This window comes from Catharus ustulatus, chromosome 4, assembly GCF_009819885.2.
Source record: "Catharus ustulatus isolate bCatUst1 chromosome 4, bCatUst1.pri.v2, whole genome shotgun sequence".
Taxonomy (NCBI): domain Eukaryota; kingdom Metazoa; phylum Chordata; class Aves; order Passeriformes; family Turdidae; genus Catharus; species Catharus ustulatus.
Window position 1 is genome coordinate 70555330 of NC_046224.1, and position 23800 is coordinate 70579129.

At 46.5% G+C, this 23800-nt stretch overlaps 1 protein-coding gene across 3 annotated transcripts; it reads left to right on the forward strand.

The window, feature by feature from the left end:
• The first annotated feature begins 768 nt into the window (after window positions 1–768).
• Window positions 769–23623, forward strand: LOC116995060 (pseudouridine-metabolizing bifunctional protein C1861.05-like). 3 transcript variants are annotated; one of them, XM_033057378.1, is made up of 19 exons: window positions 769–889; window positions 2459–2559; window positions 2949–3063; window positions 4366–4540; window positions 5147–5258; window positions 6253–6359; window positions 7174–7300; window positions 7913–8033; window positions 8296–8381; window positions 9358–9482; window positions 10665–10724; window positions 13924–13990; window positions 15096–15190; window positions 16393–16521; window positions 17377–17491; window positions 18264–18401; window positions 19036–19202; window positions 19615–19703; window positions 22642–23623. In XM_033057378.1, exons 2-19 carry the CDS (start codon window positions 2475–2477, stop codon window positions 22835–22837), a joined length of 2109 nt encoding a protein of 702 aa, XP_032913269.1. In that variant the 5' UTR covers window positions 769–889; window positions 2459–2474; the 3' UTR covers window positions 22838–23623. The 3 variants fall into 3 exon arrangements, with proteins under 3 accessions (XP_032913269.1, XP_032913268.1, XP_032913270.1); XM_033057377.2 differs by lacking the exon at window positions 769–889 and adding an exon at window positions 928–2006; XM_033057379.1 differs by lacking the exon at window positions 769–889 and having other exon boundaries at window positions 2456–2540.
• Window positions 23624–23800: the final 177 nt, after the last annotated feature.

Below are 23800 nucleotides of genomic sequence, written 5' to 3' on the forward strand. Positions count from 1 at the left end.
ATTCCTGACACTGATTACTTCAGCAATACATTAGTAATTACTTCAGCAAGTTTTATGTTGTGCATGGAAGCTGCACAGAATCATATCTGTCTTTTAACCTGTAAATCACTTCCTTCATGGCCATCTAACTCTCAACTCTGATGCTTTCTGCAGAATATAAAACTGAAACATACACAATACCAATGCATTAGGTATCAAAGTATCATGGCTTTTTTAGGAGGGGACAAACATGAATTTCACAGCCCTTGTTCGAAGCTGCCCTTGAGCTGCTAGAATGGATTGTCCTTATAAGAGGAGGCTGTGGAAGTTTTTGCTGTGAGCTCAGCTCATGTTCTGGGTGTAGCCAGGTGCCTGCATCCTAAAAATCGTGGCCACAACTGTCTTTAGACCTACAGCTTTCCTGCTGGAGAGGCCAAGAGCTGGGTAGAGCTCTCACCCTGGGAAGAAAGAGCTTTAACAGCTGCAGTTGGCAAAGTTGAGGGAGAGGCAAGAATGTGATTCCTCTGCTTTTTAGGAATAAGCACAAAGGGGCTCAGTCTGCAAAGGCATTGTTTTAACGAGCAAGGAATTCACTAATTTAAAAAAATCTAATAGGAAAGGAATCTGAAAAATGAGAAAAGCCTTTTAAAGAGCAAGGGGAAAATCTGGCTCTGCGTGAGCAAAAATAATCACAGCAGCTTTCCTGGCCCTGCCGTGAAGTGGCCCCTGCACCCTGGGCAGGGAGCAGTTATGGAGCTCAGCTGTGCCTGTGGTTAATAATAAATAGACTCTCTTGGCCAGGATTTCTGGCCAGCACACCCCCTCCTCCTCCTCCTCCTGCTGCTCCCAGGGCTGCCCAGGCGCTGCTCCAGTACCCACTGAGCCTCCCTCCACGAGAGGACACCCAGAGGTAAGAGACACCAGGCCATTGCTCCATGAGCTTGGGTACACCCATGGGTCACAGGGGAGGAGGGGGGAGAGCAGGTCTGAAACATGCACTGTGAATGTGCAAAGTTTGGTTACGAGGCACAAGGTCGTCTGGGTCTTGCAGCAAAACTTGCCAAGCTTCGAAAATCTTTGAGCCAGCTCAGGCTCAATGTTGGCTCAACTCCCTGTGAGTATCAGCTCAGCCCTGCTGGGTTTCAGGTGGTGACCAGCTGGTTTTTACCCACTGGGCAGTACAGCTTGGGCACTCCTTGGTGTTGTGCTCCAGAGTTTCGGTGGTTGTTAAAATTCAGAGCACAACTCGAGCAGCTCAACCGATCCCTGGCGTAATCCTGTTGGCTTAATGAGTTTATTCTGAAGCTGACTTTGCCCCAGAGAGCAAGGAGTGTGTAGGCACACACAGCCATGCCAGAACATTTGCATGAGCCCGTGAACAGCTCAAGCTGCAAAGGATTTGGAAAGTGGAAAATCTTAGTGTTTCAGTCAGGTGTGTATTGTGTCTAGTTGATCCAGTCCCACAATTCTTAACTAGCACAGCCCAAGCTGTCCTGTATAGTTGAAGTCTTTAGATTTGGGCAAATACACTCTCCCTGGGTGTAAGAATTTCCTATATAGCTGAAGTGCCACACACTGTAGTGAGAGCAGAGCCATGTTCTGCTAAGTACTGTAGTTTAATTAATTTGCCATCTGAATTAACAATAGGCACAAAGGACTGAGGAAGGGAATCCTTTCCTCCTAGTGAAGGGGTGGGGAACAGGGAGACTGGAGGGATATGGCCAAAAGCCCAGGGAAAGAATGTGAAGCAGCCAGGCATTGAGTGAAACTGCCCTGAGGCCCAGACAGACCACTCTCTTAACATTTACAGCTCTCTCCCCCTCTTTCTGTGTTTGGGAATGAATTTAATTAGAGTGAAAAGGAGTTGCTAAGAGACCAGAGGAGTTCTGGAGTTTGTTGCTGGGGCTGAATTGCCTCTCTGCTTCCAAGGCACTGTGCTAAGAAGGATGATGTAACATGAGCCTGCATAAAGCACTCCCAGCTCTAGGGAAAGCTGCTCTCTCCTCCTTGCAGTTCCAGTCTGGTTTGTCAGTTCTCAGCTCCTTTTTGAGCTGCTTATTTTCTCCTATACACCGACAAAAAACACTTATATCCCTGTAGCTATTCTGCCTTATAGATTCCTCCTTGTGATCTTTCACGTTGGAGGTGGCAGTGCCTGGGCTTGACATCTATCATGAGCAGGTCCCTTTGGAATTTAAAAGGTTTTCTGCTTCAGAATTCTCCCTAGTTTGTTAGTCCTCATCCTTTCTGCTCCACCACGATTTCAGCCCACCATTGACAACGGGCCAGGTGACCCCTTCCAGCTCCTTTTCTTAACATTTTGTTTTCACACCCTGGCTCATGCTTGAGGAGATTCCAGGCAATCTCCTAGGCTAGGGCTGTCCACATTCCAAGGCCAAGGAAGGAACTCTTTACCTTCTCAGGGCCCCCTCATTGCTAAATTGCACCTTTCCTTTTCACCTACCTTCTGTTATCTCAGGACCATCCATAGGGATATGATGATTAGGAAGGCAACCTCCAGCCTGGCAAGACACCTGTCCATGGCACACGGGATCAACCAGGTGAGAAGATTTCTGCATGGTGAGTAGTGCATTGAGTTACTCTGGTATTCCTGATTCTTACACTGTTCTAAAACATATTTCCATCCAGGGCTTGTGTTGTTCACAATTACCTTCAAGAAATGTTACTGGAGCCAGTAACCAAACAACTGCAAAAATGGTGGCAGAGGATCCTTCAGTGATGGTGATGAGGATTATAATTCATATTAACAGTAGAGCTATTTTGCACACATTTCACTTACATAAAACACAGCTCTAGTCTTCCTAAAGTTATTTGTAAATTCGCCCCAAAGAACAGCTGAAGAGGGGGATAAATTTGTTGTGATGACGACAATTTGCTTTTTATAAACCAGCTCAGCAGTCACTGCAAATACCCACACAAATAACTCACTCTTCTCTGTTTACCCCCAGGTGGTTATGTCAGGATTCATCCCTCTGTGCAGGAGGCTCTGGTGGAAGGGAGACCCGTGGTGGCCTTGGAAAGCACCATCATCACACATGGCATGGCCTATCCTCTGAATCTGAGGTGCTGCATTTGATGTTCCTCATTCAGTGTCGATGTTCCTCATTCAGTGAAGCTGTAAGAGTGAAGCACATCACTTAGTGGATTGGGATCAGTACTCTTGGTCAAGCCAAAGCTGTTGCAAGAGCGTATGGAAAGGTCATATTGCTAGGTTTGCAGGCTGAGCTCAAGTGTAAAACAATTGTATTTGAACTTCTAAGTAAAATGTGAAGAACTCAGTTGTCTCCTTATCTAACACCTTAAACTTCTGGCTTCCTTGAAAATAGAGCACCCGATAATGTCACCACTTGCTCTGAAAGAGAGCAATCAGCCTTTTCAGATGCACAGTTTGTACAGACATTGAAAACACTCTGCAGTTTCTTTTCCTGTATCTTTTGTCATGCAAAAAGGAGTGAAACACAATAGTGAAATCTGTTCCTTAGCCTTCTCAGAGCTGCTACTGTGAGAGCTCCTGCTCCCTTCTCACTGTCTTCTGTACCCTGCATGGAACCCCCCACCTCTACTCTTTATTTATCAATTTTCAGAAGACTTGTGTTTCATCGAGTTACAGTGCCAGAAATCGTTGCACTCTCCTCTCCATCCTTGCTTCCAGAAAGCACAGAAAGGTTTTACTATTGATTTTCCATCTCGCTTTTTACCTGGCCATTATTCTGCCTGACATTCTGTCTTAAAATGAAGCTCTAAAAACTCGATTTTGGAGAAGAGGTTGTTTCAGTACTTAAAGATTGCCAAGTATATGTCCAGATAGCTGAGAAAGGAAGAAGAAGCTGATCCTAAAATAGGTAGTGTATGAATGATCAAGTACAAAATCTGCTAAACTTAGGCTTAGTCTGCAGTCCTGGAGTACCCTCAGGCACTAGATTTTTGGTACTGTTGTTACTCTATATCTAACTGTATTGTAAAAAATATATCCTGGTCATTTGAGCAGGACTTGAACTCCCTGGGGTTTTTGTGAAGGTCTATGATGTCAGAGAAATAACAGGTAAAAGATAGAGAAAAGTCCTATTTTTCCCCCCTATTTTCAGTAATAGATTGCACAACCAGATTTGCTTGTAAACCAAATTATTTTTCTGAAAAATGAAGCACAGAGCTTGGACATTGCCATCCTTGAAAATGGGAGCTCTTCACTTCTGCAAGTTCAAGCGCAAAGATTTCTGCCATGAGGCAGATGCAACAAGAACAGGACATAGCTGAAATCACAAGAACTGTAGAACTGTGAAAGATGGCCATCAAACACGACAGCTTTATTGCCCAGTTGTTTCCATCCCTAATTTTGTGACTTTTGCCTTGTTTATCTTATTTCAGTGTGGCCAGAGAGGTGGAAGGAATTGTAAGAACAAATGGAGCAGTGCCAGCCACTGTGGGTATTTTAAGGGGACAAATCCACGTGGGACTCACAGACGAGGAACTCGAGTTCTTGGCGAGCAGTAAAAATGCGGTTAAAGTGTCTCGCAGAGATTTTCCTTTTGTCCTCAGCCAGGTATGGTGTGCAAACTTTCTAGTGTGGTCTTTCCTAGTAAAGCATGGTTGTTTTTCTAGCAACATAGTTTGAAGTTCTCCAGCTTCAAGCCGGGTGGCTTTTAAACCTCTCAAAAATATCATGGAGAGTGGTAAGCACAAAAGTGGCCCAAACTAGAGTCAAAATCCAACAGAGTAAGGGAAGGACATGCATGAAATAGGGCTCCTGGAAAGTCCTTCTGGTTGTGCTGGCAAGCCATGGGCACTTGGCTAAGAATATTCTTATTGGTATGAGAGGACATTATCACATTCCATGTGAACTATGTGACACTTAGGCCATCCCAGGCTTAAAGTGACAGCTAAAGTGCCACTAGCTGCCCGTGGAGCACCCTGGACAACAAAGGCTATCAGGGCAAGAACAGTTTATATAGCAGGGATGACAAATGATTCACAGAATATTCTGATTTGGAAGGGACCCACAAGGATTATACAGCCCAGCTCCTAAGTGAATTCCTCTGCCTTCTTGGCTAGAAGAGTATTTATGTTAGAATTTCCCTGCTCACACTGCTGTAGCCGCTTCTCCACGTCTCTCCCTGGGTGCTGACTGTGGCTGGTTGTTCCCTGACAGGGCTTGTCTGGAGGCACTACCGTGTCTGGAACAATGATTGCAGCACACAAAGCAGGAATTCCTGTGTTTGTGTCAGGTGGCATTGGAGGTGTCCATCGGGATGGGGAGAACAGTAAGAACATCAATACATTCTGCTTTTCCCTCTGTTGCTACAGTTGTATTCAATTCCTTCTTTTTCCCAGCCTGTCCTACAGTAACTGTCTGTTCAGAAGAATAAAGTTAACATTCTTCTTGATCAAGCTATGGTTGCTTTTTCCCTTGATGTTACTCCCTGTGAAGCCCTTTCCAGAAGCTTCAAAATATTCCTCTTGAATACTCTCTTTAAAATATTCCTCCTGGACAGTCGTTAAGGGAGTGGAAGTTTCTCTTTATCCTTTGCTTACACAGGGTTGTATTGATATCTTTTGCTGGTGCAACAGGAGATGACTGCACCTCTGGCTCTTTGTAATGGCTGGATAACCTGATACTGGCTGCCAAGCACAGTGTTGTTATCAGCTCTCAGCTGAGGAGAGCCTTGCCACAAACAGTGTGCTCTGTGTCAGAGGTGTGTGCTCCTCTCTGGACGATGGCCAGGTCCTGGCTGTACACTTTGTGGCTTTTAAGTACTTTCTCTCTTCTCAGCCATTTGTATTTCCAGCACAGCCCAAGTGCAGTGTCCTCCTGTGTGCCATCCCTTTCAGATGTGATGTAAATTCCAGACCAGGGAGTTTCCTGAGGTCAGCTCCTGTGGTACTTTCTTTTTTTGCAAGCATTGTTAGCTCCAAACTCAAAATCAATTTCAATGATATTGCATGTCCTTGAACCTCATCTTTGCTGTACAACACCTTTTTCTTTCTTTTCTACCGAATTTTTGCATGCTCTTTATCAATGTGATACAGAGTACAAGGCTACACCTCTGCCCTTAGCCATGGGACTTGTTTTTGTCAATACCTCTTTCAATGTCAATCCCTAAAGACATGATCTAAACCTTTAATATTTGCTTGTGGATCAAGCCAGTTACAATCAGGCAGTGTCATCCTGGGCATATGTGGCTTTTTGGGAGGTCAGATCTCATCAGCTTGGAGTACAACACAATCCCCAACACCATGCTGCTTGCTTCTTGACAGCTCTGGATGTGAGTGCTGACCTGACAGAGCTGGGACGAACTCCAGTCGCTGTTGTAGCTGCAGGAGCCAAGTCTATCCTTGATATTGGCAGGACACTGGAATATCTGGTAGGCAGCATGGGGTGTGGTGTTTGAAAGCAGATAATGTTGATTTTTGTGCACAGAGTGCCCGGTGGCATTGGGATGGGTCCTAAGTCGAAGATGTTCAGAAGTTGCTGCTGGGAGGATGTGAAGCCATCTTTACAGTTCTGTAGTCCTGGGGCTGTACGAGAGCTTGGCTGCTCCCTGACATAAATCCATCCATGTCCAAGGGCTGTGCCAGCAGCTGCTCCAGCTGAGGTCAAAGGTGGTGCTATCCATGTCCTTGTTCTTTGGCATTAGATTTGCTTTTCTGGGATGATGCTCCCAGAAAGTAATGGATCAGGAAAGCAAGATCCATCAAACACTAAAATACAATCAGAATTAAAAAGGCAATCAGATGATTTTCAGCAGTCACCTTTTAAGGTTTGGGATGTTGGAAACCACAAGGGCCAGCACTTCAGGTGACAGCCAATGTGGATATTTCTCAGTTGCAAGCAGAACTCGTTGATATCCTTTCAGTTCATGACATGTCTTGATACCCCAGGGTGTTATCTTGGACTCAGGATGGTGCCAATGACAGCTGCATGGCTTTGGATCAGCCCCAAGAACACACAAAGGGTGCACATGCCTGCTCTGCCTCAGTGAGCCAGGTCTGATCTAGCCACTTACCACGTCTGGCTCTTGGTGAGAGGTCAGAATAGAATGGGATGAACTAAAATAACCACGACCTGGGCCAAAGAAAGGCAGTTTCTTTCTGGGTTGAAGGAAAAAAATCCCATTCTTTAGTTGGCTCCCCTTTCCCTCCACTGATCACCTGCTTGTCTCACCTCTACTGCTGCAGGAGACTCAGGGGGTGTGTGTGGCTGCCTTTGGAGAATCAAGAGAGTTCCCAGCCTTCTTCTCACGCCAGAGTGGCTTCCAAGCACCCTATCATGTCCGGGATGAAGAGGAGGCAGCCAAACTCATTGGTGTGTTTCATGTGGCAAAGGCCCACGTAAGCTCTTGGAAAGGAGGGATACAGGAATTACCCTGGATGAGGCACTTTCATGAAGTCTGCAGAAAAATTTGTCCTAAAAAATGTACCACCCCACCTCCCTCATTCCTGCATCAAAAGTACAGTAATTTCATGATTATAAGGTGCACCTTAAAGCCTAAAATTTTGATCAAAATCTGGAGGTGCGCCTTATAATCTGGTGCACCTTATAGTTGTGAGATCACTGAACTTTGAAAATTCAGTAGCAGACAAGTCCAGTCTTTACAGCAAGTAAAACTGCAAGCCAGCTGCAACCAGCTTGGCATGTTTTACTCCACCTGGTGAGGTGGGGGGCACACATAATAATATGTTGACAAAAACAGCTTCTGGGCCTTTAGAAGGGGAATCACCTCCCTTTAGGAGGGTCAAAAAAGCATTTTCCCCTTTTACTGTACAGACAGACTCAAAAGAAATAGGCAGGTGTGAATTGGTTGGGAGCTGGAGAAGATCCTGATCTTGAGCACCTGGTGCCCACCCTTCTCTGTCCTTTTCCTTCAGCACCTGATTGTGCAAGGAGTGCCACTAACAATATTCCCATCCTCTGCAGACAGTGCCCTGGGGCTGGGCCTGAGCACTGGGGTGCTGATAGCAGTGCCCTGTCCCCAGGAGAGAGCTGCAGAGGGCCAGGCCATCGAAGAGGCCATCCAGCAAGCTCTCAGCCAAGCCAGGTGAGAAACAACCCAAGCCCTTCCCTTTGCCCGTGGGTTGGGGGAGTAAACAAATTCAAAACAAACTGCAAGAGCCCTAGCACAGCTCAACCTTGGGCATGGGTGAGCCCACAACTTCTTCTCAACTGTACCTTTATCTAACCCCAAGCTTGTTTACAGGACTTGCCATGGTATGTGGTTATGGAGATAAAGTATCTGCTGGCAACAGGGCTTCTCTGATGTCATGTCAGCTCATCTGTGGGCATTTTCTTTATTTTTGCAGGTCCAAAGGAATCACAGGCAAAGAGGTGACCCCCTTTTTGCTACAGAAGCTCATTGAGTTAACTGATGGGAAATCATTGGACTCCAGTATCCTCTTACTAATGGGGGGAAAAGTACTTCAGTGTATCTCCTATTTCTGATAATGCCTGGTAGGAAACACCATCACTTTATTGATGGTCTAGCAAGGAGCAAACATTTCAGTATCTGCAAACAGATGGGAGCTCAGCACCCGTATCCTGATTTTTCAGGACCATCCTTACTGCCTTCATCCTCTTTTACATAAAAAACTGGAGGGCAGCACAGATGGCAGGTGGTGCAGAGCCCAAGGAAATCCCTCACATCTGACCCCGGAGCTTGGCTGCTCTGTGGTGGAATCTCAGGATAATGTCTGTGCTGTACATCGCACTGCCTCATCATTATAACATTCCTTGCAACATTCCCTGTGGGTCCAGAGAAAGAGAGCACCCCTGGGTGAGCAGGAATCCACTGCACAGCCAAGAGAAACCAGGGGTACTGGCTGGGATGCCAGCCTAGGATTTGGGAGAGCTCTGCTGCCAGCCCTCTAGGAGAGCTGACCAGTCAGGGCAGAATGGTAAAAGCATTTTTGGATAGAAGAGCTTTCAAAGCCTCTGATACTCTGCCCCCACTGCAATTTGCTTTAAAAAAAATTGCTTAGAGTGGCTTGGCAAAATCTCAGTAGGTATCTCTTTCTGGAAAAGCTGACCAAGATCCTCTAAAGGTTTTAGGCTCTCTGCTGTAATTTAATCACTTCACCTTCTCTTTTCTCTTTGCTTCTATCCTCCACCTGTCAAAGACAGGTTTCTTCTCTGTGGACAGTGGGGGAGGAAAGTGAACAAAAAGAAAAGAAAAAAGAAAGATCAGAGTTTTAATGCAGCATTGTAACCCACTGTACTTGTCCCTAAAGGATTATGGTATGGGGGATCAAACCTATCAAGTCCCAGCATGTATTTCCTGCTTTCTCCCTCCAAACAGTTCATACAAAAGCTTCTGACAGGCCAGACTCGCTAGTATTTTTAATTTTCCTCAAAGAAATGCTGAACAGACCTTGCACTGATCCAGAACAATGCCAGAGTGGGCAGCTGCATTGCAGTGGCCCTGAGCAAACTGCAGAAAGCCAGAAGGAAAAGGAACCTGCCTGGGCCAGGGGACAAGAGAGCACCACAACCAGTGAGTCCTCTGCCGGCCTCCACATGATGCCTCTCTGCTGACAGCACAAGATAAATTTATATCTGTTCCCAAAAGTAAAAGATGACTCAACCAGGGACCAATCATTTTCCTTCACACTCTCAGACATTCTCCCTTTAGTTTTGCCTTGTTATTCTTGAAAGATAAGTGTCTTCTCCTCCTCCCCCTGTCCACATTTACAAGGAACAGACACTGACAATGGCCTAATCTCATTAAGTCTTAGGCCATCAAGGCCACTAAAACTTTAATCACCTTTTCACCTTTTACTGTGCCCTTATGTACAGCTTCAGCTCTTAGTACCAGGGAACTTGTGACTACAGGAGTAGACCTGGAAGAGGGTGTGGAGAGATATTTTGAGCTGCTGAGCCATAAATGTTTATAAATATCTCTCTTTGTGGGCCTCCTGCTCATGATTGACAAAATCACAAGATTTACAGCACGTCCTGAACAAGATCCACTATAACCCTAATACTCTATTCACTCTCTTGGATTTTGTCTGTGCCATGTAATTTGTAGGAAATCTATTTTAGGTGGTCTTTAGAGACATGAAAGATTTTCTAAAATCCATTTGCAACAAGATTTGTCAACATAAAAGAGAGCAGTGACTCCAGAGGCAATAACCCAGCATTTGATGAGAAAAAACAGCTGTATGTCCCCAAAGAATCTGGAAACTTCCTGTTTGTGGAGCTGAACTGCTTATTCTGGCTTTGTAGGACAATAAAAGAAGTGGTCTGTAAAGTGTCACTGGGTATGGCAGTTTCTCCTGGGAGCTTGCAAGAAATTACTGCGTTTTTCAGCCTACTTTTTCCCATTTTCTTTGTTTTTTTACACACCAGTGCTTGAATGTTTCTGAGGCCTGGTATATCAGAGAAACCATCAGCACCCCTGTGTGTCCACTGTAATATCCCACCTGTCACACTGGGGCTGGCTGTCAGCAGGCATAATTCAGAAAGCAACCAAGAGAAGAGATTTTGATTCTTTCTGATTGGGATTGTTAGATACAAACCTGTATCTAACTACTCAAAATAAGCACTGGCCCTTAAACTGTAAACGAGAGAGCTTCCAAAAGGGTGGGGAAAATGACTAGGCAAAGCAAAGAAGACTTGGAAACTTTTTTCCTGAAGTTCTTCCAACCACTTTTTACCTCTTTATTACCTCCTAAAGGTGGTGATTGGCGGGATCAACGTTGACTTCATAGCCAAGGCACAGAACCCTGACATCCTGGTACTGTATCCCTAGCAGTTTTCTTAGCACCAATGTGTTTGCAGCTCCTTTTCCAGGAGTGCCAAGCCACAGGGGTTGGGGGGAAGGTGTTATCCATGTGTGATATCCATTTGTGAGGGGTAGTGCTGCATGTTTAGTGCGGTGTTTAGGTGGATAATGGAGTGACCTACTCTGTCCCCATGGTGAAAATCACCATCCCTGGCACTCAAGAGAGGGAGAAAGCAGTGTGCCATCCAGATATTCCTGGGAAATCCCCAGGTAAGAGCCATCTCTGGCTGTCTGAGACTGCCTTCACTACAGAAAGCAGCACAAATAGGAACAAGAGTCTCTGTGCAGAGTACTCGTGAAGGAATTTAACCTCATACACACACACAAAAACCAACAAAAATAGGGGAAAAAATCCCAAAGATGGCTTTAAAAATTAGAACATTTTAAGTGTTACCAGACTGTCTTTGTCTGAATTTGGGTTGAACAAGAAGCAAACAAGAAGTTAAAGTAGACCAAACCTGGGACACCCCCATGCAAATGACAGCTGTTTGCATGGCCTGCACAATTTTTGAGCTGTACAAAGTACTGCAGATTGAGGTGGTGAGGCTTGCTCAAAAATTGTTTGGTGTCTCAAATTACTCTGTCATGATAGTTGAGGCAGGAAGCTTCTGCCATCAGATGGGCCAGCCTCTGAAAACCTCTCAGTCAGAGAGGGAAGCTATCTGTAAGGAATTTGGCTATTTAAGGGAAAAGCCCCTCTCAGTACCATTGTTTTGGCTTTTTAAAGACAGATTTTTGAAAAACAGATTTTTAATTTTTTTCCCAAAGGGCCCTACACCCAGCAGATCCCAATTTCTGCCTGCTGGATTTGCTGCAGAGCCCTGGGTACCACTCACTCCTCGTGCTGTCTCAGCAGGAAATCTCAGCTGTATTCTGACCTGGTTGTAATTCCCACATGGCTTTCAAGGCTACCCAGAAGCTAAATGCTTAATATGTGACTATCTGACCTGCTGAGAAGGATGAACAGTTTTGCTCAGAGAAAGTTGCTGGAAAAAGCATTATGGTTATCATTCTCTCAGGATAGCCAGAAATTGAGCAGAGTCTCATTTCTACATTAAGAATTCAAACCTCTTAGGTTTGGAAGAAGTTTCCAGAGGCTTGACCAGCCTCATTTCAGATCACTTCTAGCAAGCCCATTTTTACCTAAATTCTTTAATCTGAGCCAGCCCCACCCATACCCAAGAAGAAATATTTGAATACCACTCAGACTTGGAGCTACAACTGAGTTGGCAAGGTGTGATGAGAGCCACTCTTTTTTCTTTAAAAGCCAGCTGCTGGTTCCTCTCACTGTACCCACCTGGCACTTTAAAAGAGATTTAGCATCTTCATTTCTTTAGGCCCTGTGGGGCTGTACAACAGGAGAGGTCACCCACAGCTGGATCCCTGAGCAGGAGGCTGCTACATCTGCTCTTAGGGCAAGGCTTGGCATGAAAAAGACACCCAGAAACTCTGCCTCTGGGGTATGTGGGGCAAAGAGAGGCTCAGCATGCCAGGCAGCAAAAGGAGCTGATGAGTATTTTCACCATTCCTGCAGGCATCAGTTTTAAAACACAGATAATGGAATTACACAAACAGCAGTTTGTGCTTATTGCTGATGGCAGCCAGCACCCTCTTCTAAGACTGAAACAGGGAGCAGTGTTCAAAGCCATGTTGTTTGACTTGCCTGAAAAAGTCAAAGGGGTTTGGGATTTTTTCCGCTTGGCTCCCTAAATTACCAAGAGTGAACTGCAGAACTGAAATAACCAAACTCACTTTGCTTTTGAAATCTGCAACTCAGGTACAGTTGCAGATGGAAATATCCTCATTCCCAGTGGCAATTCCCAGGGAGCACAAGCAAAGATAATTTGTGTTAGTGAGGAGTGACAAGCAGTGCAAAGAAGAACAAAGGCCATAGGTTGCAGCTCTGCTCAGGTCATCTGAAGAGTTTAGGGCTTGGAGAACTGCCAGACAGAACAGCAAAGGTATCAAAAATTAGCACCAAGTCTTACAGACTACAGAACTGGGGCGAGGCAGAGCTGAGAAGAGCCTGGATGTCAGATGAGAGAAATAAAAGGTCATATTCAGGTGGGAGGGCAGCCTCTCACAGGGCTGGATGCAGGAGAAAGCATTGTGTGCAAAAGACCAATGTGCAGCTTCACACAGGGGAAGAAGAATCCTTGGGAAGCTTCAGAATGTATTTAAGGAATGCCTGAGCACAGGGATGGGTTGGGGGCAGAATATTCCTTACAGTGAGATGGCAAGACGTGTTCTTGGTTAGAATAGAGAGTGGTGTTTGCCAGCAAGGAAAATGTTTTGTGCAGGGATGTTCTTGTGCACCTGGGGCAGAGGGACTGGGCCAGGAGCTTCTGCACACAGGCATCAGGACTGTCTTCAGAGATGGAAAATAGTTTTCAGGATTTTGTGAAACAAGAGCTCTAAAACCATTTGGTAGTCAGATGAAGCCCAAATTGATCTGAGCACTTACTGATGTAATTCTTCTGGCAGAATTAGAATGAGACGGGTGAGTGACTGCCTGTGTTCTGACAATTTGCCTGTGACAGGGAGGCAGATGGACAGAGCAGTGGGAGGCAGAGGCAAGAGCAAACAATTTGGTAGCCACACATGTGGAAAGGAAGGGTATTTTTAATGAGGGAGATGTTTGGGAAGCAATGGGTGAGTGAAAAACTCCTCAGTCTCTGAAACAGATCCTTCCATGAATAAAGCACAGAGGCAGTACAGGCAAAGATAACAAATCTCATTTTACATTCAGAGAGGGAAATAAATAAATAAGTAAGTAAGTCCCACAAATTGCTGAAGGTGGGAGCTAAGTGGCCTGGAAGGCAGAGCCCAAACAGCTTTGGGGTCCCAGATGGCTGTGAGCAGATCAGTTCAGAGGGCTGCTCACACTGACTGAAACACTCATCAGCCATTCCAGGAGGTCTCAGCAAGTAAGACCAAACTAGCAATTCATGGGGAGACCAAGTGGGTCTCCCCTCCTTGCAGGCAGGGACAGAAGTCAGTACATGGCTCTGGAATTTTCTACTCCCTACAATCTGTGAGCTGGATGCCCTCTGCTCCCTCCGATGCTGATCTGTGTTTCAGCAATACCAACTTCCCATGACAATGGAGATGGAGCAGCTCTGCCCTCCCAATTAACAGCTCTTTCTTCCAGGGCGGTGGGCAAACAAATGCTGGAAGAGTGAGAAGAACCTTTGGTGGTGTTGGAAGGAACTTGGCAGGTGCTGGGGTTTGCCTGGGGGTGCATGCCAGCTGTGATTTGTCCTTTGGTGTTCCTTCAACAGCTGGAGAGGCTGGGTGTTGACAAGATTTGGGACACATCAGGCAACACACTAGTGGGCAGGCTGCCTGGAAAAGGCAGGGCCCTTTCCAAAAAATAAGAGGGGAAGGAGCTGAAAGCAGGTCCACAAATATGAAGTTAACTAGCACATGGTGCAGTAACCCCAAATCAAAGTAAATAAGCATCACTATCTCCAGTGACTGCAGCCTCAGATTTAATTAATGCCAGGATATAGACACAACAGAAGTATGCTTAGAGCAAGAAGTTGAATGGAATAACCCTAATTCCAGACTGATAAACCACATACCATGGGCAAAAGGAGCTGGGGTACAGGAGTTACTGTAAAAGAAGAAAGGCTACAGTCCAACCACGAGAAAGGAGCACACAATACCTGTGGCTCCAGCACAAGCAGCAGACCAATATTCTTGTACTGAAGTTCTAGGATTTTAGGATTATTCCAGCTTTTAGACATTTCCCAATCTCTTAACACGTATCTACTGTCACTTCAGATCACTAATGAAGAAGCTGGAGTGGAAAAAAATCCCCCAAAATCCCCACGCCTCCCAAGGAGGTCCCATTTGTGGTAACTTGAAAGGAGAGGAGGAAGGGTTTCCCATTAATATATTCAGATTCAGTGGTTCTAGTAAGATATCATGGTGGGAACAGCAGTGTGGGAGGGCCAGCCCCAGAAAAGGCTCAGAAGCAGCACGGGAAAACCCACACGCCTGTGATGGTAAAGGAGATGATGCCAGAAAAGAACAGAATTTGCTTCCCCCTCCTTTCCTCCACTCCCAGATGTTTCAAAAAAATCCTAAATTTCAGGGTGCTGGTTCAGCTGTCTGTAGGACACCTCACTCAGCCCCAAGCAGTCATTTGCAGCAGCTACAGCTCAATTCCATCTTGAGCATCCTTCCAGGCAAGGACTGATGGGCACTAAGTTTTTCAGGAGAGGGCTTTCCTAGAGACACCCATGCTGCCCTGGCTGTCACTGTGTTCACAGTACTCCGGGGGATTTGTTAAAGCTTTTGTCCCCATTTGCTTTTTAGACTGTTTGAGCCGTCTTGGACAAGCTCCTCTCCTCTTATCAGCCGTGGGGAAGGATGAGCATTTGGAGTCTGTCCTGCACTACTGCCACCACATGGTATGTTGCACACAAGGGGCACCTCAGAAACAGGGAAGAGATGACATCACATAGAGGGAAAATTCTTCCCAGCCCTGGCAGACATCAGAGCCACCTTCCATCAGCCTAAGAGTAGGAATATTTCAATGTTTCTTCAGCTTGCAGAAAGCAAGGAACCACCTCCAAAACACAGGCTAGGTTTATTTTGGAGTCTGGACCACGGGCTCTGAATTCAGCTACAGAAAATGATGCTTGGAGGAGATAGAGGTAAATCAGGAACAACCATGTACAATTCTAGTGAAGGTTAAACACAACAAGAAAGATGCAAACCTTGACCCTGAGGACACACAAAGCACTGCCAAAATCAACCTGGTTTAGTTAAAGCCCAAGACAGAGAAAATGTAAAACTGAAATTGCAGGTTGGACACCTCCCAGGCTCAGAGGAGCAGGATACAGGGCTGCACACACTGCTTACCTGTGCACAGGGGAATACCTGACTTCAGCAGCAGCTTGTCCACAAGCCAGGGAGAGCAGGAGTTCCCCAGGACAGCAAGGCTGGATATCACCACCCCAGCAGGGAGCAAAAAAAGCCAGGAGGGCAGCTCTAACCTAAGCCATCAGCAGCTCCGTGGAGAAAAGGCAGGACTGAAGGCAAGGCAAGGTGTGAGAGCAGCCCCAGGTGAGGCTGGTCAGGGTCACTGACTATTGTTAGTGCCCATGGGGCCTGGGTTCTGGCTGCCTGAGCAACTTGGCAAAGGAGGAAAAGAGCAGATGAACTCTATTTTGTGTTACAAAGGCTTCACCATGGCTGGTCTCTAATCTCCTCTCTGCCCAGCACAGTTTGTGCCATCCAAGTGAGCAGTCTCCCTAGGGAAGGTGGACTTGCTGGCCAGCCCCAAGCCCTCCTTGCCTGTAACAAAATACATTCCCACCAGGCTTGGAGAGGAACCTTTCCCTAAAAACTCCAGCTCCCTGTCAGCTGCTGAGACACACATTTCTCCCTCCCCACGTTCTTTCCAAGATATGCCCTGTGTTCCCTGAGCAGACCATTCCCAGGAGCCACAAAGGAGGGACACCCCAGCATTTTCTAGACTGAGATACCCCTGACAGGCTGCTTATCCCCAGGGAGAGCAGTGAGCTGGGCTGGAGGCCAGGTGGGCACAGAAAGTGAGCTGAGGGTGGCAGGGAATGTGCTCAGAGTGTAACTGTGCTCCCTGTTTCAGGACATGAGCAGCATCCGCCAGCTGGAGGGGAGGAGCACAGCCACTTACTGCGCTGTGATCACCGGTGCTGGGGAGCTCAGCGTTGGCTTGGGAGACATGGACATCCACCAGCAGATAACAGAGCAATATGTATGCACTGCCTCAGATCTGTGAGCCTTCCTTGTGACACAGAGGGCGGGGTGTGACAAAGTGGTGACGTTTGTGCCAGGAGGGAATGGGTGTGCAGAGGGCAGGGAGGTGCTGGGGTTAGCCCCAGACACAGCTCTGGGCTTAACTCACCAGAACCCTCTAATACTGCTGGTCCAGGTGGAGTTTCTATCTGCTTCTGGTTCATAAATATCACCACTGCCATCATCCATGATATGTAGGCCAGAATCCTCTCCATTAACTTGTCCAAGCTAATTTATAATTTCAGATCTTAAAGCCAGCAAGAAATCAACCTGATTATAATCCTAACTCATATTTCTTCCTTTAGGGGAAAGCAGAAAAAAAAGTGGACAGAACACTGGTTAAAGCAAGTTGTCCTGTTCCATCCCCTTGTTTCTACACGCTGAGTTGTATCAATAGAAACTGTTGCTCTGCACATCCAAACACTCAAAAACATCAGGGAAGCATAATGGCAGCAGTGATTAAGGAGTGATTCAGTGAAAGCCCCATCACTGCACCCTCCTTTCCTACCCAGCCTTTTATTGACAGAACAAAAGCCTGTGCTTCATGGCTGACATGAAACAACATGGAAGTTAAGTGCAATTTACTTACCAGTGGTATCTCCCTGAGATGGAGCCTTCCTAGGGGAAAATCTGGTCTTTACAGGAGAAGGGGGGATGAGGCAAATGGAAAAATCCATTTTCCTTAGGGGAACTCTTTTGGGTTCCTAAAGGTTGGAATACAAGTCAAAATCCTACATCAAGTCTGACCAGCAATGGTTTTGTCCCTCTGCAATGACCCAGGCTGTCTCCCCTGTGTGTCCTGGATTTTAACTAGGTGTCCCAGTTCAAGGAGAAGCTGTGTCAGGCCCCACTTGTTTGCATGGATGGAAATTTGCCTCTCTCCACTATTCAGTACGTCTGCCAGCTGGCTAGAGAGCACCAGCTAGCAGGTAAGGGGAGCTTGCCCTCTCAGCACCACAGCATGTGTGCCACCACAGCCCAGGCACATCCCTGCTGCTTGCTGGGGACACCCACTTGCTGTCTGACATGCCAGGTTATTCAGCACCTCTTGCTGTACTCTGCCACTCTGCTTCAAATGGATTTCAGATTTCTCTGGGGTGCTCCTCTTTCTGCTGCTGAACCACATTTCCTGAGGCAGAGTTGGTAAAGCCCTTGAGCACTGCCAGAAGGCCAGGGAGTGCTGCTCTCTGAGCCTTTAAATCTCAATGCGAGTGGCAATTTGAGCACTTCTGCCAGTTTGAGCAGCAATAGAGCTTGCTTCTCAGAAAAAGTGATAAAGCATCTTCTGAGAGGAATTCTCTGCCATTCCCATAAAATAAATGCCCCCCTCCGCTGGTATGCTGGGATCCTTTCAGAAGGCTTCCTAAACCTTTGGAGTTACACTTTCTATTTTAAAAGCAAATCCCAAAGAAGGACACAGTGGTCTAAAAACATGGCAGAGGCTCCAAAACCAGCTAATTGGAGTAACAAAAATGGGGTCTGGTTGTATCACCCAGAGCCAGAAGCAGCTGTCTCATTTCTGAACACTGAGCAGGAAACCATGGGGGACCTTGTCCCAAGTTTGGGGGAAAATAATATTTAAGTATCTCAAAATTTAAAGGTGTAACTCTGGTTGTGCAGATTGTGCTAAGTGCTCTGACACAGAGATGAACCATTAATTAATTAATTAATTAACTAACCAACTGCATTGTTGTTTTGAAGTGTGCTATGAGCCAACAGATGAGAACAAAGCCTCTAAGCCATTCCTGTCAGACAGCTGGAAAGCCCTCACGTACATTTCCCCCAACCTGCAAGAGCTGAGAGCAATAAATCGGACCCTGGGGAACCCTCTGCCAGCAGGTATTGAACACTCAGAGGGGTCAGTCAGGCTTTTAGATAACCTAGATCCTGGAGAAGAGCATTTTCTGCTTCAGCCTCTGATACAGGCAAATTGGGTTATAATGTAGTGGGGATTCACAGATGCTCATGGTATCTTGCACCTTGCTGCCATCTCTGTATGCACTGATGACCTGTCAGAGACCACAGCAGCCCTGGGATGATCCTTGACCCAAACCAGAGGTCCCATTTGCCTCCCTTCATCACCCAAACAGGAGTAATACCTGGTTTGTCAGTGTGTCCCTGAAGCATGATGCTCAGAGGACACCTGTCCCAGCAGTACCACCCTTTGCAGGAATGGAACACCCACCAAATGCAGATGGAAATCCAACAGCATTGAAACAAGGGAGCCATGCTTCAAGACAGCTTTTTGATCTCTGCAGACATTGAGAGTTGGGTTCCTCAGCACAAAAAGTCTAACTCAGGAGAATTCCATGTTTCCCATAACATAAAGAAAAAAAATAATTTACGAACCACATTTCAGAAGTGATGTCCTAACCACTTATGGTGGTTATGGTGTCTGCCATAAATAGCAGTAGAAGTGCTCACAGAAAGGCTTTACATTTAGAGCACATTTTTCCCTCCCCTCTCTCTGAAGAGCTGCCATCCAGCTTGGAGGATGTTGTCCAGGCTGCAGTAGCCCTGGCCTGCCCTTTGCTGGCCCACCTGCACTGTGTGGTGGTGACCCTCGGTGCTCACGGCGTCCTCCTGTGTGGCAAGAGCCTGGGAGGGAGCATCTCCCTCTATCCAGGAGCTCATGAGCAGGTAAGGGCATGCAAAACCAACTCTGAGCTCTCAGCTGCTTCTTTCTTGGACCATATGGCACTGCTGCTATTTCTGGTGGCATGGCAGCAGTCCTGGGAAACACAGCATCACTGCTGGAAAATGTTTGTGTTTTGGGGGGTGGAATACACAGCTCTTGAAAGAAAATCAAGTTGTCTGTCCCTGTACTGCTGGCTCCTAGCAGCAGTGTTTGGAGTCAGCTAGAATTAAATGTGCTTGTGTGAATATTCATGAGCTCGAGCTTCATTTGCAGGAAGCTTCATTTAAATGATGTAAGTGTGAAAAAAAGATTATTGCCTTTTTTTTTTTTTTTGCCATCCATGTGGATCTGGCATCAGGTGCACCAGGCTTTACCAGGGCAATTCCCACTAATTTCCCTTCTCTCCCCCTACAGACTGCTGCTGCCAGGCTCTGTGCTGCCCACTACCCTGCCATCCCCATCAGCAGGGAGGAGATAGTCAACGTCTCGGGAGCTGGTGACAGGTATATCCCTGCTGCTTTGTCCTCCCCAGCTGCGTGTGAAAGGGCCATAATCGGATTCCATTGAAATTCCACTGGAAAAGCAACTGCTGCTTGAGGAAGAGACACTAAGGAATGTGAGAACAGGGCTTGTTACAGTGAGTCCTTGCAAAGCCTGCCAAAAATGTCCCCCCAAGCATCTTGGAAACCAGGCTTGCCATTATTAGTTTTGCTTTTCTTCAAGATCCAAGCCTTTCCTGGCAACCTAAGAATCCTGAATTACTCCGGGCTGAGCTGCTAAAAGCAAAGTAAGCCACCTTACATCAAAGCTGTCTTACTAACTAACTGCCTTACTTCCACACTTCTCCAATGGAAGTGGAGCAGCCACTCAGGAGCTAAAATGGCCCTGTAAAAGCACTTCATCAGGTTCTGCATTTGCCTTTGGCAATTTTGAAGCTCTTGCTTCAAAAGAGTCTGCTGTATAATTCACCTGGCTGTTCCCACAATGCCACACATAGAAGTGGGAAATGACAGCTATTATTCCTAGCCCCAGTGATCAATTCTCAGTCTGTCAGAGTAATATTTTATTATGCTCCTTGTTAACTCGACAAACTATATGTAGCAGTCAGGTTGGTTTTTTCCTTCTTGCTTCATACATGTCAGTAATTGATTCTGTCCTTTCACTGCCTTGGGCTACACCAAAAGTGTGTAAAAGACAGATATTTCCTTTTCCCTTTGTACTCTTACCTAGCAATAACTCAACATAGCAACACTTCTTTTTTCTCTGATCAGTGTGCAGAATGAAAAGGTTTTTGTGGGGTTTTTTTTCTTTTTTTTTTATATAGAAAGTCCTCAATATTTTGCTTAAAATCAGTCAATAACTTCTTGCCAAGCTAGTGAGCTCACTTAACACCAGGACATGCTGTTTGTGTCCCAGATCAGCTCTGAGATGAGCTGACTGCAGCAGCAAGCTGGTCTTCTCCGAAGAAGACCAAATGGTGGTTTGGAGCAATAGGTGTAATGACAGCAGAGGAATGGGGGCTGGAGGAGCCTCGTGGGGTCAGTCTGACCTAAGGGAAGCTCAGCTTTGCTCACTGCCTCGGGGAGGTGTCCCACAGCCTCCCCTCTGCACCACCTGCTCACAGAGTACAGACACAAGTGCTCCTTACTGCAGGACAAGGCTTTTTTCTAGAGGCTAATGTAAACAAAATGTCTTTCTTAGGGATTCCTTTCCCTTTTTGAAACTCAAGAGAAGACCAAAGGTGAGATAAAACGTGCCAAACTGCCAACCACCTCCATTGAGTTACACTGGGGAACTTGGAAGCTTGTTTTTCCTTCCAAACCTCTCTAAAAGCTTGGGGCCCATTACTGCTCCCATTCCTGAATAACCTTGGTCTGGAAATTCCTCTCCCCAGAGTCCCCAAGGCCACGTGGGGGAATTTTCATAGTCCCCTTGTTCATCCAGGTTTTTCCTTCCTGGTAACCCCAACTGCTCCCCTGAACTCTGCTCTGCAGAGTGCCAGAAATGCCAGGAGAAATGCCAGGACACTGCAGTGCCATACAAGCCATCTCCACAGGATATAAACTGGTTACATGTCCCAAGCCCAGCCTGGTGGCACTTTCAAAGGACTTCAGAAACACAGAATGGTTTGGGTTGGAAGGGACATCTAGTTTGCACCCTTCTGCAATGAGCAGGGACATCTCCAATGGGGTCAGGTTGCTCAGAGCCCCATCCAGCCAAGGATGGGGCATCCACCACCCCTGTGGGCAAACATGTTTCACCACTCTCATTGTAAATAATTTTTCCCTAATATCTAAAATGTATTGCTTTCCCAGCTTAGCCCCTGTGAACCTTCACACTTTAGCAGCACTGGTCAGGGGGACAGTGCAATCCAGAAACAGTGACCCAAGGGCATTTCATGCCTCCCCTCCACCCTGTGGCTCTTGTGCAGCTCCAGAGATCTGAGCTTGTGTGCAGAGTCTGTTTTCTCCTTGCCCCCAGCTGCCATGACAACCTAACACCACCTGCCCACACTTGGCATTGCTAGGGGATGCTGCCCCAAATATTTACTCTCGGCTCCCAGAGCTGTTGAGAGATGGAACACTCTGTGGAAGTCATAATCTCCTGTGCCTTTGTTGTGGATAAAAAGACATAATTGATGTAATTAAGTGGAGTGCACAATTAGGGCTCCTTTTACCTTCCCCATAGATGTACTTATTAATCCTCCCTGCCATCATATTTTCCTGTCCTTGCTTCTTCCTCTAAAATGTGATTGTCCTCTCTGTTCTCTTTCCCTTCTCCTTTGTCCTCCCCTGGCTTCTGAACATGGTTACAGTGGTTGCTGTGAATAGAGCAGTTGCTCCCAATCTATCCCAAAAGCTGCACACATCATTTTTACTGGGAAACCTCAAATGAAAAACCATAGCAAATGCTTCCTAAAAATCTGACTTTCCAATGTAATTTCAGCTTTGGATTTCTTTTCCCTAGCTGTGCCTGTTGTCCCTCTCACACAGATACAGAAACTTCATCTCTCACCCCATCCAACCCTTTGGGGAGAGGAGGCATTAATGTAACAGGGACATAATGAGGCACCAACAAAGAGCAGAAAAGTGACAAAACAACAAGAGAAAATTGGATTCTTCCCTTCTTAGGCTCCTTTCTTTTCTCCTGCCTCGCCTGGAAAACTGGGGAGAATAGAAAACGTGGTACAAGAGGAAGTACTTCAACTTCTCAGATGAAAAGAACAAAAAATGCAAATAAATGCCACTATTTGGTACTCTAAAAATAGACATAGAAAAAGCAAAACCCATTCATTGCAACCTCAGCCTTCCTGTGTGACATATTCTTCTGCTGTAAGTGCTGGTTGGGATCCAAATGAAAGCTCTTACAAACGAACAGCCACATTCCTGGGTTCAAAGCTGTTCCCCCCATGTTCACAACCACCTTTCTTTCCCTCCACAGCTTAATGGCAGGAATCCTTGCAGGGATGCTGGCTGGACATGACACAGGCACCTGTGTCCGGATGGGGCTGCTGGCTGCCAGCTTGTCTCTCCGCTCCTACGAGCCCATTTCCCCAGAAATCAGCACTTCCAGTGTCAGCCAGGAGCAAGTCCAGAGCAGGAGCTGGCCAGAGGTGAAGTTACGGAATATGGACTAGAGCACTGTGGCTTTCTCATCTGGCACCTCACTGCACTCGCAGCATTCCTACTTTCAAGAACTGGACTGTGTTTTGAGCTTTGAGAACAATCTGCTTTGGTCCTGAGTAAACCCTCAGGAGAGGAGGCCCCAACCCAGGGAACTTGTGTGGAATGAAAAGCTGATTTCTGGTCTTTCAGACCTCCTGGTTTTCTGACCTCCAGGCCTTCTAGATTTTCTATTGAGGGATTCTTTTCTTCCTGCACTTTGTGTCTCTGTTGTCCATTATCACAGTAGCTCCTCTGTCATTGACTCCTGGATCTTCAGGACCACGTCCCTTCAGCTGGGCTCAGCAGCAACCTCTGCTCTTGCAGCTTACTCTTTCCTATCCAAGATATCCCACAGATTCCAACCTGTGGTGGGGTGCAGCTGGCAGGAACATGACACTGTAGGACAGCCTCATCCATCTTCCCAAGCCTGCCAGCACACACCACACCTTCTTGCTCTGAGGCCAAATGCCCCTGGAGAATGTAGGCAAGACAAAGTAAAGAAGGGGACAGCTGGTGGCCTTTAAAAGATGACAGCCCCTTGTTCCACATGCTTTCCTCTGAACCTGGGGTTTCCTTCCTTTTTCATTCCTGAGTATCAAGTCTGAAATGAAAGAGATCAGAGGGAGCAAAGCATCTCCCATGGAAGGCACGAGGAAAAGTCACCTTCTCTCTCTAAGCATGTAACGTGCACAGGATGCAACCGTGGGTGCCAACAGTTTGGTGAGCACTGAAACTCATTAAAACTGATTTCTAGTAGAGTTGGGTCTTGGTGCTGGCTGGTTCTTGAACCTGACTGATAGTAAACCTGGAGTACAGACTCACCCTCCATTTCATCCAGAGACCACTGTCAGGGAGGGCTCCTGGCTGAGGAGCACATCCCAGGTGTGGGACACAGCACTGAGGTCAAAAATTTGATCAGGGCAGCTCTAACACCA

Bases quoted from the DNA above. Each gene is read 5' to 3' on its own strand.
- LOC116995060 (XM_033057377.2), top strand. From the start codon at position 1,936: ATGAGCCTGCATAAAGCACTCCCAGCTCTAGGGAAAGCTGCTCTCTCC. The intron at 8,382-9,357 runs GTATCCTCTTAC...AATGCTGAACAG, and splicing joins TGGGAAATCATTGGACTCCA to ACCTTGCACTGATCCAGAAC. The intron at 10,725-13,923 runs GTACTGTATCCC...TCTTTCTTCCAG, and splicing joins CACAGAACCCTGACATCCTG to GGCGGTGGGCAAACAAATGC.